The sequence below is a fragment of the Pelodiscus sinensis genome, chromosome 22 (genome assembly GCF_049634645.1).
Source record: "Pelodiscus sinensis isolate JC-2024 chromosome 22, ASM4963464v1, whole genome shotgun sequence".
NCBI lineage: Eukaryota > Metazoa > Chordata > Testudines > Trionychidae > Pelodiscus > Pelodiscus sinensis.
Window position 1 is genome coordinate 23223574 of NC_134732.1, and position 14205 is coordinate 23237778.

At 42.2% G+C, this 14205-nt stretch overlaps 1 protein-coding gene across 5 annotated transcripts in view; it reads left to right on the plus strand.

Annotated features, from left to right (window-relative positions):
• Positions 1-8: 8 nt before the first annotated feature.
• The window catches only part of RABGAP1 (RAB GTPase activating protein 1), a 122070-nt gene continuing 107873 nt past the window's right edge, over positions 9-14205 (plus strand). The window contains exons 1-2 of one of the 5 annotated variants that reach the window (XM_075905614.1): positions 9-144; positions 10442-10643. In XM_075905614.1, the coding sequence (XP_075761729.1) occupies positions 10494-10643 (150 nt within the window). In that variant the 5' untranslated portion in view covers positions 9-144; positions 10442-10493. Of the gene's footprint in view, positions 145-855; positions 877-9930; positions 10070-10441; positions 10644-14205 lie in introns of those variants that run through there. The other 4 variants (XM_006121941.4, XM_075905615.1, XM_075905616.1 and 1 more) reach the window with 4 other exon arrangements.

The following is a 14205-nucleotide window of genomic DNA, read 5'->3' on the forward strand; positions in this document are numbered from 1 at the left end:
CCGGAGCAGCCAGAGCCGCCGCCGGGCCCCCGGAAGCGCCTCTTCCCCTGACCCGGAAGACTCTCGCTGGCCCGCCCCCCCGGCCTGGGTCACGTGGTGGGGGTGGCGGCGGCCGAGGCCCGGCCGGAGCAGGCAGCGGCGCGGGTAGGTCCGGCTCGTGTCCCCCCGGTGCCCGGCTCCCGCCCCGGGGCCTGAGCGGCCGAGCCCCGCCGCCCGGAGCGCGAGTGGCGCCGCCTCCTCTTCCTGGGGGGGGAGCCCCGGGCCCGGCAGGAGCTTCCCCCGCATCCCGGCTCCCCGGGGCGCCCCCCCCCCCGCCGAGTTACCGCCCCCGCTTCTCTGCCGCGCGAATCTCGGTCTCGGTGGGGCCCTGTCCTGACCCCCGCCCCCTCGCTCGGCCGCAGGCCAGTGCGCGGGTGGGGCGGCGGGGCCCTGCCAGCGTCCCGAGCGAGGAGCGCGTCGCCTAGTTCTGCCCCCGTGGCCCGAGGCCAGGTGCTTTCCGTTGGAACGTGCACGGGCCGTTCTCAGCCCGGCCTGTGCCTGGCGGCTTGGGGGCTGGCAACACTGGCGTGCTTGCGAGGGCAGCGCCTCGGAACCAGGCTTGCGAGGGCAGCGCCTCGGAACCAGGCTTGCTAGGACTTTACAAAAATCCTCGGGTGCATGCACAGGCTGCAAAATATCTTGGAGGTTTGAGCATCTGAGGTGTAAGAGAAACACTTCCGTGTTTATTATAGTTGTCGCTGTCAGTCGCTCAAAAACTGATACTTTCCTTGCATGTCTGCATGGGGACAGCTGTATATGCAGAGAGGTGGGAGAGCATCAGTAGAGCGTTGTGATCTAGAAATGGGTAGAGACCCCAGCTGCCTCTTCAGTTCTGAGGTGGGTGCACCTAAAATGTGTCACACATGACTTATGTGCTGGCCATTGTGATGGGTGATATGTACCTATCAGTAGATATTGTCACTATACCAAGGAATCCAGTATGCATGGGACAGTTGTTGCCCATACATTTGAACTAGTGTGGGGATTCGGGGCATAAGTTGGCACTTGCTAAAAAGTGTAGTTTCTAAGAATAGTATTCTGACCTTCATTTCATTTTCCGGGTAGCATTCTAAAAGTGTCTGATAGTAACTAGTTGAGCATCAGTTAACGTTGCTTAGATACCAGTGTGACACCAAGTCTTTCACTCTTTCCCCTGTTTAGTTGGTTGTGCTCCAAATGTCTGGACTCACATTCATTAAGCTTTCTGCCTGTGAATAATGCTATTGCGTTCATTGACACTACTTACATGTGTAAAGTTAATCGCATGTTATGTATTTGCAGGATTGGTTCCTTCGTTAATTTCCCATTATGTACTCACCCAAACATTTATAAAGAGAATGCATTTGTAAAATTATAATAATTGCCGAGAGACTCCTATGCAATTGTAGTTCAGTTGAAAGTGGCTAGATTTTAAATTGATATTGTGTCTTTAACCAGAAGGCCATTTTTCTTTCACGGGTACCAAGTTTGTCAAAATAGTCCAATTACATTTTCAAATCATCATATCCTAGTACTTATAAGTAATTGCTTGTCAGATACCACTTTAATGCTAGAATCTGGAACTGTATTACTTCATTTGATTTACGTTCCAATCTCAATCGTCCCTCCCCCCATTTGTTATCCTGTTTGTAAGTGCACATGCTGTTTTATACTTTTAGAGAGTGAAAATAAGTATCCGCACAAAGCACTATACTTACCTTACATGTATGAAAAAACCAACAAAGTTTCCAATGAAATTTGGCATTGGTAGGAGTAGATTTTACAGTATTCACCTTTTCAGTGTTGTTTATAAATTAAAGTAATATTTAAAAAGTGGATAATTAAAAGGTGGATGGTGAGAGGGACAACAATTATGACTTTCTCATAGACTCAGACTTTGAGGCCAGAAGAACGTCTTGATCGTCTAGTCTGACCTCCTCTACGTTGCAGGCTGCAGCCTGCCCATCCACTCTTGTCGTACACCAATAACTACTGGCTGAGTTACTTGAAGTCCTCAAACAATATTTTAAAGACTTCAGGTTACAGAGGAAACAACCTTTATACTAGACCTTGCCTCTCATGCTGCAGAAATACAGAGTTGGAGATCCAATTCTGTGTAGGTATCTCATGCTGCAAAAGTGCATAGGCTGGTTTGTGTTCTCAAATTGGTTTTATCTCTAGGGATTTTATAGAAAAAATAATATATTTGTTTAGGCTCAGGAATTCCATAAGACTTCTGTGCTACACAGTTACAAAATGCCTCATTCCATGGAACTTTGCATAATTGTTTACATGTTGTGGATGTTATCATTTTTTCCCATAACAATCCTATGTCCATGCTTAACATTAGGAGGCCAAGGTCTGCCCGAAACTTGGCTATGGATATACAGGGAACAGATTAGGCCTGCTTTCCAATTCCAGCTGCAGATAGTTTTCAATAGCTTGCATCATAGGAGACTGTGAGGTCATTGCTGCTGCTTGAAGGTTTCAAATTCTATTTTTAAAGAACCATGCTGGTCCAATAAATGTAACTATACATTTCTGTTTAAATCTCCAGTGAATGGAGATATAAATGCACACTGCACCCTTATAAGGGGTCACTCTAACCTTTGGCTGAAGTACCTTATTTTCCACACTAACACCGTATCTGTACAAATGAGTCCATATCCTATGTCTGCCTGCAAAGGGAACCGGTAGATGTATGCCTTGCTATTGGAATATCATTCAGGTTTCTGAGAATAGACTCTTCACAGTGAGCTCATTTCAGTGACATTCTTTTTGCTGCTTTGGATAAGACAGTGTCAGCGTTTCTTTTATAAACTATTGTTTCCCCAAGCCTACTGTCTGACTCAGGGGTCAGAGCAATTACTTTGTGCTGGAGTGTGACATAAGCGTTTTGTCCCAAGCACATTTTCCAGATTAAAAATAAAATCCGTATGGAATCAGCCATATTGATATTAACAAGTTTAAGGTTGTGTTAGTGTGAACTCTTGTGTTTTCTCTGGTGCCTGGCTTTGTGGGTGATTCAAGCTCCTTCCGGAGATCTCTACTTGTCAGGCTTCTCTCATGCATGAGAATCACTGTGGTAGGGGAACTTGAGGAAACGTACTCTTAAAAATGAATCCCCTGTTTTTCATGTGTCCCTTGAAATCAGATGGACTGAGAAGGGAGTCCAGCAGGAAGAGCGACACCATTTTGTGACCATGATTCTCCTTTAAACTAGGGATGTAAGAGGTTAACTGGTTAACCACAAAGCTGATGTCAGTAGAATTTTGCATGTTTAAATTGTACTACATTGAACAGAAAAAGTCAAGCAGGTTACCCTTCTAATTCTTCATTATGCAGTTTTCCTCAATGGTCTTTTATTCTGCGTGGAGAGAAGCTTGAAATCTGGAGACAATGGTAGCAACCAAATCAAAAACAAATAAAACAGGACCCATGATGGAGTGGCCTTGTGAGATGTGAGTCGTAATCCTGTGGTTTGAGGATTAAGATTTTTGTGGTGCAGTTTCTGGTGTCTTGGAGGTTGTCCATTCTATTTTTGAAAATGTATTTGTTGAAATTAACCCCATAGTAACAGGCTTAGGGATGCTGTTGGTGTTTAGAGTTATAACTGGGAGCCATGGTGAGGCACATAATCTGAGATTTCTGTTTGGTTGGGACCTTCCCTCCTAAACCTCTCATCAGTGAGAATGGAAATCATTAAGGCTGTTCTGTATCTGAAAGCGAGCCTCTAGTCTGGGTCCTCAGACTCATGGTAGCAGGTCTTGTTCTAGTGTTCTGTAAATGGGTGCATAGGTGCTGTGGCTTGGGCTCTGAAGCCAGGTGTGTGGCGTGAGCTCCAGCTTAGGCCAGGACATCAAAGCTATGTCTGTACAGCTACTTTTAGAGCATTAGTGCGAGCTCTACAAGTACAAATCGGTGGACCTGGGCTGGGAGGCTAACTCCCAGATGCAGAGTGAGTAGACACATCCTGAGTTTTAGACAAGCAGCAGGCATGATAGCTAGAGCACCGTCCCTACTGCCGTGTTTCTTGATCTCTAATTTGTGAGATGTATGGTGCTGCCAACTCTAATTGCTCTGCAAAGTTTTTGACATGAGTTCTTTAGACTGGCACCTTTTAGAGAGCTCATAGATTTCCTGTTCTGCGGACGTCCTGAGTCGTCCTCTGGTTCAGGTAAGGTGTCCCAGTGAGTGCTCTACAGGGAACCTTCTGATCTAAAGTAACTCTAGAAGATGCTGAAAGATGTAAGGGAGTATGGAAAACTAAAAAAAAAAAAAAAAAAAATTCCACAGGCAGAATTCATTATTGCTCTTTCTCATTTATTTATGGCTGCTGCACTCCTTTTCTCTGCATCAGTGGTCAGATAAAAATTCTTGTTAAAATTGATAAAATTCCTTCATGTCTTTTCTCTGAACTAAAAATCTGATAACTTCTTTATGCAGAACACAGATTTTTGTTATTTGTGACAGATCAGTAATTTACATTTTACTATTACACATCAAAGTCTCTTGGTTTGGCCAACCCTTTCTTGTGCAAAGTAATACTTTCTCCTACTTGGTCCCAGGGATTTTGGGGAGACTGCTTGCAAGCAAGGTATCACTCAGTGTATGGATGGGAAAATCAGGCTCAATTAGATCTCTTGTTGCACTGTAAGTGTGGTATTGATATACTCCTGTGTGGGGTAAATTTAACCAATCACAATATATTACCTGATTACTATGTGTGATGCCTGGTTGAAGTAAGTGAAACCACAGCACTAAAAAGTAAATTTAGTGTTGGTGAAAGGTGCCAGATTGTCAGGCTTTGAAAATAGATTGCATTTATCATTTCAAGATAGACACGGGATACCAAAATAAAGTGTGAAACTGTTACCTTACCTTACCTTACCTTACCTTATCAGCTGCCAGTGATCAAAGCCAGGTCTACTTTGCCTGTTGTCTTTCAGGAGTGCAGATATTCATTCACACTTCATTTGAAAAAAATTGGCAAAAACATTTTGAAGGCTTATTTTTATTTTCCATTTTATTATTAATTTCAGATAAGCGGCAAATTTTGTAGGTTGTGTAGTTGTGAGTCTCTCAATAGACTTGGTACTTAGAATTCATAAATCATTACTAATAACCATTTATTTCATATTTAATATTTCTAGCCGGGTAAAATGAAAGAATGTTGCACTTTCAACTCTTTGAATGGACAGACTCAGGTTCAAACTGACCCTGGAGTTTTGATATCAGAAACAGAAAAGCAAAGACAGACTTTTTAAAACTTGCGGCCAGTAATACAAACACAGACGGAAAGGCTTCAAAGGTAATAAAGGGCTCTCTCCATCAGGTGATGCGAAATTTGAGGTCATCCTTCCTGGACATAGGTGAGAACAGTATGGAGATGGTTTATCAGAAAGCTTTTGGCAGTAATCCTGTGGTATTATCACCTTGGAATTTGCTGGGAAGCACCCTTAGATAATACAGTTGAAATGAAGCAAAATGCAGGACTATGTAGCACTTTAAAGACTAACAAGATGGTTTATTAGATGATGAGCTTTCGTGGGCCAGACCCACTTCCTCAGATCAAATAGTGACTATTGACTATTTGATCTGAGGAAGTGGGTCTGGCCCACAAAAGCTCATCATCTAATAAACCATCTTGTTAGTCTTTAAAGTGCTACATTGTCCTGCATTTTGCTTCAGCTACACCAGACTAACACGGCTACATTTCTATTACAGTTGAAATGGGACTTTACTCTTTTCATCACTTCTGTTTGCTTGTCACTCATAAAGCTCTTTCCTCAGATAAGGTTCTCTGTGCTGCTACGCTGTTTTAGTGCAGGGTGATCTGTGCTGCCCTCTGCTAGTTCATTATGATGCTGTTTGCAATGTCTGCAAGTCTCAGCCTGTAGCAAGGCTGCTTAGATCAAGTTGAAAGATTGTAAACTGTGCAGTTATCTCTGTGGACCACAATTCATCTTAGAGACAGGTGACTGCAGTCTGCGTTATGTAAATAAAGCACACTTCTTGGGCCTCTGGCAGCGGGTCAGTGGAACCCCTTAATTGGGCAAAGTTTGGGGGATCGTCTGGGCTTGTGAGCATTTCCAGGTACTTTCTCCAAGCTTACTACTGTGTAGAGTGTCGCGAGAATCACAGGTCCGATGATGCATACCTAAGGGGGGAAGGACAGAACCAGGCGGACCGTTTTAGCAAATAAAAAATATTTATTTATAACAGTGATGAATTTATAGTATTTATTCTAAGATTTTAATAGACCGTATTAATAAAGAATTTACAGTGTTTATTATATTTATTCTATGATTTCTAGTTAAACGTGTCAGAGATACAAGGATGGGAATGGAAAGGGGAATAGTCTCTATTCTAAAAATATCCAGCTACACTAATTAAATAACAGTGATAACTACAAACTCTATGTACTACACAAAAAAACTACAACACTAAGCTTATACAACAAGAAAAAATCAAATCATACATACCAACTTACACGGAACATTTCAAAGATATCGGTTCGGTTGCGAAGGCCTTGGTTACGCCCGAGAGTCAGGGGAGGTGGCTGGTCGGTTGATCAGACTGGCAGCGCTTTGAAGTATATGGGAAGGCACACGCACGGTGGTGCGTATGTTGCAAAGACCTCCTCGAGCGAACTGTGCGATCGGTATTTATCCCCAAATCTGCACATCGCTTTCCTGCGCTTGCATATTACCATATATGGCCCAATGGTCACCAAGTGGGGGGGTCTGTGTCCCAGGGATTGGGCTGAAACTGAGCAGCTTTCATGCAACCAGGTAAGCCCCGCAGTTCTCACGCCAAGGTGACAGGTGGGAGAGTCTGAGGCTGTTTTCCCCTTTTCACACCTTCCCTTTTTTTAAAGGCAATGGTATGCAGGAAGGGTGCAGCCGGTTTCTTCCAAGGAGTACTGCAGCCCACTATAGCAAGAGCCGCCTGGCCAAACTTTTTTTTTTTTTTTACTGGGTAGGGGGGCAGTTTTTACTCTAACATAGAGCAGCAGGAAAACTTTGCAAGTGAACAGGTAATATTAGGGACGATCATGCCAGTGTGGGTTGGAAGAGAGGAAATTAATGAATAAACTTTTATGGTTTTGTTGAGAAGCAGTGTACTTTGTGTAAATTGTAGCTTTTAAGAACAAGGTCATGCATATACATTTTATTGAAGCTAAACTTTTTGAAATAGATTGAGATGGTACACGTGTTTAAAAAAAATCTGTGCATCTGAATGTCATGCTTGGATTATTTAAAATTAAAAGTTTTGCTTAAAAAAAACACACAATCCATATAGCACATAATCAGCATTGATTCAGATTTAGGTGTGCAAGTTTAGCAGTACACTTTAGGTATTCGTGAAACAAGTACTTGGGTACATCACTCATGGAAAATTGTACAGATAGTTCTGGAAAGCAGATATGTTAATCAGTTTAAATTGTCCCTCCGTCCATCAGTATTTGGGATACTCCTAATGAAATATTTGGGCTACTTTCTGGTTGTGTCTGTCATTGTTGGTCCTGCTCTTTCTTCTTGGTACTGTTGATGTCCGATGATGTGTTCTGTGTAAATGAGGATGGGGATATGATATTGTAATTGCTCTTTCATGTCTTAACTGTTACAGTTTTCTTAAATTTTCACTGTTCCCTCAAGTCAGTGACAAGCCAGAGAGCCATGAGTGGCTGTTTTATTAATTACTTAACAGCAGTAGTTAAAAATTCTAATTTGGTTTAAGAACAATCAAACCTAGAAGCCTTTTTGGGGTCACATAAGGCATTTGCCATATAATGAAAAAACAGCAACTGGCTTCTAGGCAGCCTTTTTGTTTGTTAGCGTGTAATTGCCTGAATATGACAGGAGTAGGATGTTGTTGCTTTAAAAAAAAAATTCTGTGTATTCCAAAGGAGAATCCTACAATGCTCCTTCCTTTGGTGAGTTTCATGACTCAGTTTCTGTCCGCATTTATGCTTTGGAAGAAAGTGCTGCTGTAATAATACTTGGAATTCAAAGAGATCATTTTGTAAGATGTTAAGAGCAATCAGACAATCTACTTACGGCAAAATCAAAGGCAATAACTTTGCAGGAGTTGGGGTAGCAAATGTTTATAGGGAGGTTGTCTCACTCTAATCTCAGATGTTTCTTTGCATTGGCAGAGAGACTCATTCTCAAAATAAGGAGTAGTCATCTGGCTGTCCGAGTCCCAGTGTGCAGCCAGCCCTTTAGTGGAGTGGGCTAGGCCTCTTGCATGCACTACAATTGCCATTCATTAAGCAGGATGATTCATAGATTCCAAGGCCAGAAAGGATCATTTTAATCATCTAGACCAGGGGTCTCCAAACTTTTCAGCCTGAGGGCCGCATTAACTATCAAACAGCAGTTCGGGGGCCGACTACACACTTGAGGTCCAAATAAAAAACAATCAAAACATGGATGTTGTTTTTAATTATTTATTTAATATTATTTTATTCAGTTATTATTTAATAACACATTCATACACTACACATGAACACCTGTATTAGTGTGAATGGTGAAATTGTTTCCTGGATGCCAAAATAGCAGACATTTCTGGCTTTAGATTTGTTGTCCCTAACATCAACAGTGACCTGAGATTATCATCGGACAAGTTTGTTCTCAAATTGTTCTTCACGTATTTCATTCTTGAAAATGTTTGTTCACACAGGTATGTTGTTCCAAAGATTGAAAGGTACCTTGATGCAAAAGTTTTGACATTAGGAAAGTCTTCCTTGGGCAAAAACTGGTAAAAACCCACCAGTCCTATTTTGAACTTGTCCCTAAGGAGGTCATTTGCTTGCAACTCAATGACTTCCAGCTGCAGTTCATCTGGGCAACTGGCCACATCTGCTTCAAATGGGTTTTGAAACAATCTCACTTCTTCTGCCTTTGAATCCAAAAAGGTCTCCACGAGCCGGATGAGAGGGCCTCGCGGGCCGCATCCGGCCCCCGGGCCGTAGTTTGGAGACCCCTGATCTAGACTGACCTTGTTTATAACTGACTATAGAACATGCTCCAAATAATTCCTTTGGAACTAATGCATATCTTAAATCCAATCTTGATTTAAAATTGCCTGTGATTGGAGAATTCATGACTCCTGGTAAATTGTTCCAATGGTTAATTACTCTCACGGTTAAAAATTCATGTCTAAAAGGATGTTGAAAAATTCATCCAATATTAATTCCAAAGTACCTCCAGTGCTTATGGTCTCTGTAGGGTTCCAAGTAAAAAAGCCATCCTCTCATATGGTTGTGTATCCTTTTTATACTCACACTGTGCCAAGCTGTCTCAATGTTTGGCTGCTATTTTGGCAGGCAGGTGAGGTCGCTTCCCCACAGGGCAGAGGGCACAATTCAAATGGGGGGGAAAAATCAGCTTTGGTCAGCCTTTGGAGTCAGCAAAGACATGACTCTTGTGATGAGCACGTATTGTGGACTTTCTAAGGAATTAAACTGGCTGTTTCTACTATGGCACTCCTATTTTTAGCCATGGGTTCGAAGAACCCTTGATGTTGGAGGTGTGTAGTTGGCCTCCCCCTTTTGTTCCCTTTATCTAGTGTGTATCTCAGTGCCAGTTCTTCTGACTTTTTTTAGCCTATCTATTGGCTCTGACTTGCAGCATTGATCCGGCCCCTGCTGTTCTTCCTGTTTCTTGGTGGGGTGTCCATTGCAGAATCATGGGATATTGCTCGTTTGAAGGGTCCATTGTGCTTCCAGTACAGCATATGAAGTTAAATTATATAATGTTGAGATCATTGTGTGTGGAATTTGATGATTGGCATGTCCTGAGATTTATAAAACCCTAGCATGATATTTTAATTCATACAGATAAAGGGTACACCAGGTTATGACTGGGCTAATGCTGGCCTTAAAACGTCATTTTTTCTCTTCAGGCATGGCACATCTCCAGGAACCTGTTCTACACTACAGACAGTACTGTGTCTGAGATTTTGTTGCAACACTTTCATTTGGCAGCGTAGACAAGATCTTAACCATGTTCCTTAAACAGCTGGACTTCAGCACTGCTTGGGGGTATGATTTTCATGCCCCATCTACATTGCACAATGAGTATTATAAGCAGGCCCTCAGTGTGAATCTATTTGTACTGTAGAGGATGCTTTGCTGGGAAAGGTGATCATGAAACGCTTCAAAAGTAAAACTTTGTTTTTGTGTAGAAACCAGTGCAGCACTTTCAGAGTAAAGCATTTCCCAGCAAATTGAAAAGCCAGGACCACGAGTACATAATGATGTACTGGCAGCTGTTACTCAGCTATGCAGTCAGATGTGTTGATTTTTAAAAGTTATGAAGTTTCTGAAAATTAAGTCATGAAGTTTTTGAAAAGAAACATTTAAGCTTCAAGCACAAATTTCTATGTAAGTATTTTTTTATTTTTTGTTTTTCAGGGGTATATAAAATATTTAATCTCATTCATGAGTCGAACTTCCTTTTTAAGACATGGATGACAAAGCCTCTGTTGGAAAAATCAGTGTGTCTTCAGATTCGGTATCCACTCTTAACAGTGAAGATTTTGTCTTGGTTTCCAGGCAAGGGGATGAAACACCATCTACAAATAATGGTAGTGATGATGAAAAACCAGGATTGAAGGTAAGAATCCATAACCCAAGTTTATTCATTCTTCTAACCCAAACTAACCATAAAGAGCTTAGAGGCATTTCTGTGTGGTGGAAAACTTGAAAGATGAGAGAGCTTATTCAAGAATCAAAGTCTTTTGCTGGTGTTTTTTGAATTATTTTTTATGTCCGTGTAGAGGATGGATAGAATAAGTGCTCTCACCATCACTACTTGGTTTTTCATTTTGCTGAGCCCTTCACCAGCATTGTCTTCCTGTGTTTAGAATGAAACAATAGTAAATCATTATTTTCAGATATTTAGCTTCAATGCAGCTTTCAGAGGAGATTGCCCATGTAAATGCATATATGTCCCCACTTTGTCCATTGGTTCTAATATGTACAAAAGTTTCCCAATGTAAAAGGTGTTTCTCTTTAAGAAAATTGAAACACATATGGCATGTTACTGGACCTCAGAACACAGGACACAAATAAGTCAATGCCCACAATTTCTGGGATTAGTATCCCTAGAAAAAGACACTCAGATTTTTGAAAGAGGTCTCCTTGACTTGGGCTGTCTACCATAAAAGAAACCTGTTAGTCCTGTCTGAATTTCAATGGCCCTAAAATAGGAATGTAATTGAGTAGTCGAGTATATGATTAACCGATAAGACTAGGCTACTCACATTCTTAGGAACTGGTGCTGTGGGGAGCCAGTTAAAAAGCCGGTTCCCCCAGCACCGGCTCCTTAGTGCTGCCTGCCCCTCTCCCACTGCTGTCTCTATCAAAGGCAGCAGTGCGGGGTGTGGTGGGGAGGAGGCTGCTGGGAGGCTGCCCTGAAGCAGCCTCTGTCCGCGGCAAGTCTAGGCCGCTACTAAGAGAGGGTGCTTCAGGACAGCCTCCCTTCCCCACAGCAGCCTTTGTCTATGAGGAGCTTGGATCCTCTCGGACAAGGGCTGCTGCCACCCCACAGTGCTGCCTCTGATACAGTGCGGGGTGGCAGGGGCTACCTGGAAGTGGGACAAGAGTGCTCTGGTTACCAGGCCCCGCCCCCAGGGACTATAGAATAGTCATGTAACCAATAAGAATTCATGTGGTTAGTTGACTATTCTCTTACCTGCTATCTAATCTCCCTACCTTAAAACATAGTGACAGAAACAGGAGGGTCACTCTGAACTCTCTTGCATCAGTATTGCAACATACAGTGGATTTTTTTCAGGGCTGATCAGAGTTAGAATATTCTGTATGGGGGAGTTGAAGGAAAAATTATCTCACCTGCATAAGAGACCTTGAGATCTCAGGTCAATTAGATCTGTTATGCACAGAATGTCTAATCTAAATTTCAAAGGGAGTGAGGCTTTGTTTACACTTAAAAGTTTAAAGCACAACCAGAAGAGTGCATAAACTTAGTGTGGCCATGGCATGAGTTAGACAGCCCCCCCCCCCCCCCCCCCCCCCCCAGTGCCGTATATAAAATAGAGGTGTTAAGTAGAGGATAATTAGCTAATCACATAGTCGATGGAATTTCCATTGACTACTCAATTAGTTGATAAGGGGAGGTGCTTGCTACCACCGCTGCAGCTCTGCAGTTTAAATGTAGTAGGAGCTGAGTGTGCAGGCAGCCCGTCTCTTACTATATTTAAACTGCAGAGCCGCAGTGGTGTTATTTCTCAGAGACGGTGCGAGCTGGGACTAAGCAGTCCCAGCTTGTTCCAGCCCTGGGACTGCTGTGGCTCTGCATTTTTAAATATAGTAAACTATTGAGAGTTATCTGAGACTGCAGAAGAGAGAAGACTATCAGACTTAGGGATGTAAAATCCCATTTAATTGGTTAACTGGTAAAAGAGACAATATTTCTCTGGTTAACCTCCTGAGGCCACATTGGAGTGGCCTTACTGTCACGGCGCGGGTGCCCAGCTAGTCTCTACCGGTTAACCGGTAAACATCACCTCTAAGGCGATAATTATTGGTTAACTGCTTAACCTTTCACATCCCTAAAATCCATTTCGCTCTGTTAGTGCCACGTAATATTTGAAGTTGTGAAATGGCTCACTCTGAAGCAAGCATCACTTCAAGATTAAAATGCTTGGATTCCTGACAGTTATAAGATTATCCAGCTGTGGGCACTTCCCATTGATGCTTTTGGATTTTCAGGATGCACATATGTATTTAGTGCAGTAACATTTGGGCTTGTAACATAAAAAGAAATGAAGTGACCTGCAAGGCAAATACAGCACCTCGCAAAGTTTGGAAATATATAATGGAATAATAATAGTAATCTTCTTCAGCCAGCCCTGTTGTGGCCCAACTTTGCTTTTCAGACACATTTACTTCCAAAGTGGAGTCCAAATAGTGAAATTCTTCCAGAATCTTTTGTTAGTTCCATATTTCCCACTTCAGAATCAGGAGCTTTGGCACTACCATGTAGCTGGTTTTTTTGTTTGTGATTTTTTTTTTAATTCCATGGTAAGTAATTATCAAAACTATGCTATTTCCTGATCTGGAACTCAACACAATGGTTGTGTTGTGCTTCAAGAGTAAAGTTCAGCATAAATTCCGTGCAAAGGCTGGGCACAATCATCAAACAAAGTGAATCATCTTGAGCTTTTCCTTTTGTGTTCTGTCTCTTGAGAGAGCTTGCTGTTCCTTTGTAACTGCAATCTGAATGATTAATGGAAACATTATACCTTAGTTAATGCAAGTTGATGCTCAGTTCAAAGTCATTCCTGCAGGAATTTCTCGTATTAACTTTGACTCTTTAGTGGAAGGAGGCAAGAAACGGCTAATACTGGAAATGTTGCTGCTTTGTGAATGGAAATCAATTACTTGCTATCAGTGGACTAGACAGAAATGAAAACTGGAATGATAACCCCAGTGTCTTGAGGAGGAAGAGGCCGGTCCTCTACCTCCATAAAACGGACTTTTGCTTTCCAGGAACCAATTCAGCTGTATTAGTTGGCTCTTTATCTGAGGAACTGAAAAGCTAGGTTCAGGAAGAGGCAGCTAACACTGATTGTCACTTTATGTATATCTTACCTAGATACATGGGAAATTGGCTTCAAAAAGATCCCAAGTAGGGACTGCCACTGATTGTATGCGTGTCAGAGGCAGAAATGGGAAAAATAATTCCTGAGAGAAGATCTGTTTCAGGATGCATGACGCCAGTCTCATGTATTTGTATCTGCTGTAAGCCCATCTGCAATTATGTTGCCACCAAAGGAGGCAATGGGACTCCTCCCCCCCCCCACAAAAAAAAGTCTGATTGGGGCAAAGTTTAAGATCATTGTTAACTATCTCTAATTCTAGAAGTGTAGCATGTGGACCTTATTTCCCATACTTCCTCACCAGGCATCCTGCTGAGTTTTAAGTGGTTGCTCACTTGGCTTAGTGAACTGCATAAGATTCAGGCTGAGCCAGATGTTGTGTTGCTTTGTTATAAACTTCCATATGAGCTGAGAGCCATTTCTGTTTCTTTGGAAAAAAAAGTATATCTTGTTGGATTCTATACATCTGCTCCTGGAAATCTAGTCATGGCCTCTGTCGTTCGCTAGCTGTTTATAACACTTAACTTTTTTTGCGTTTTATATATGCTGAGGTAC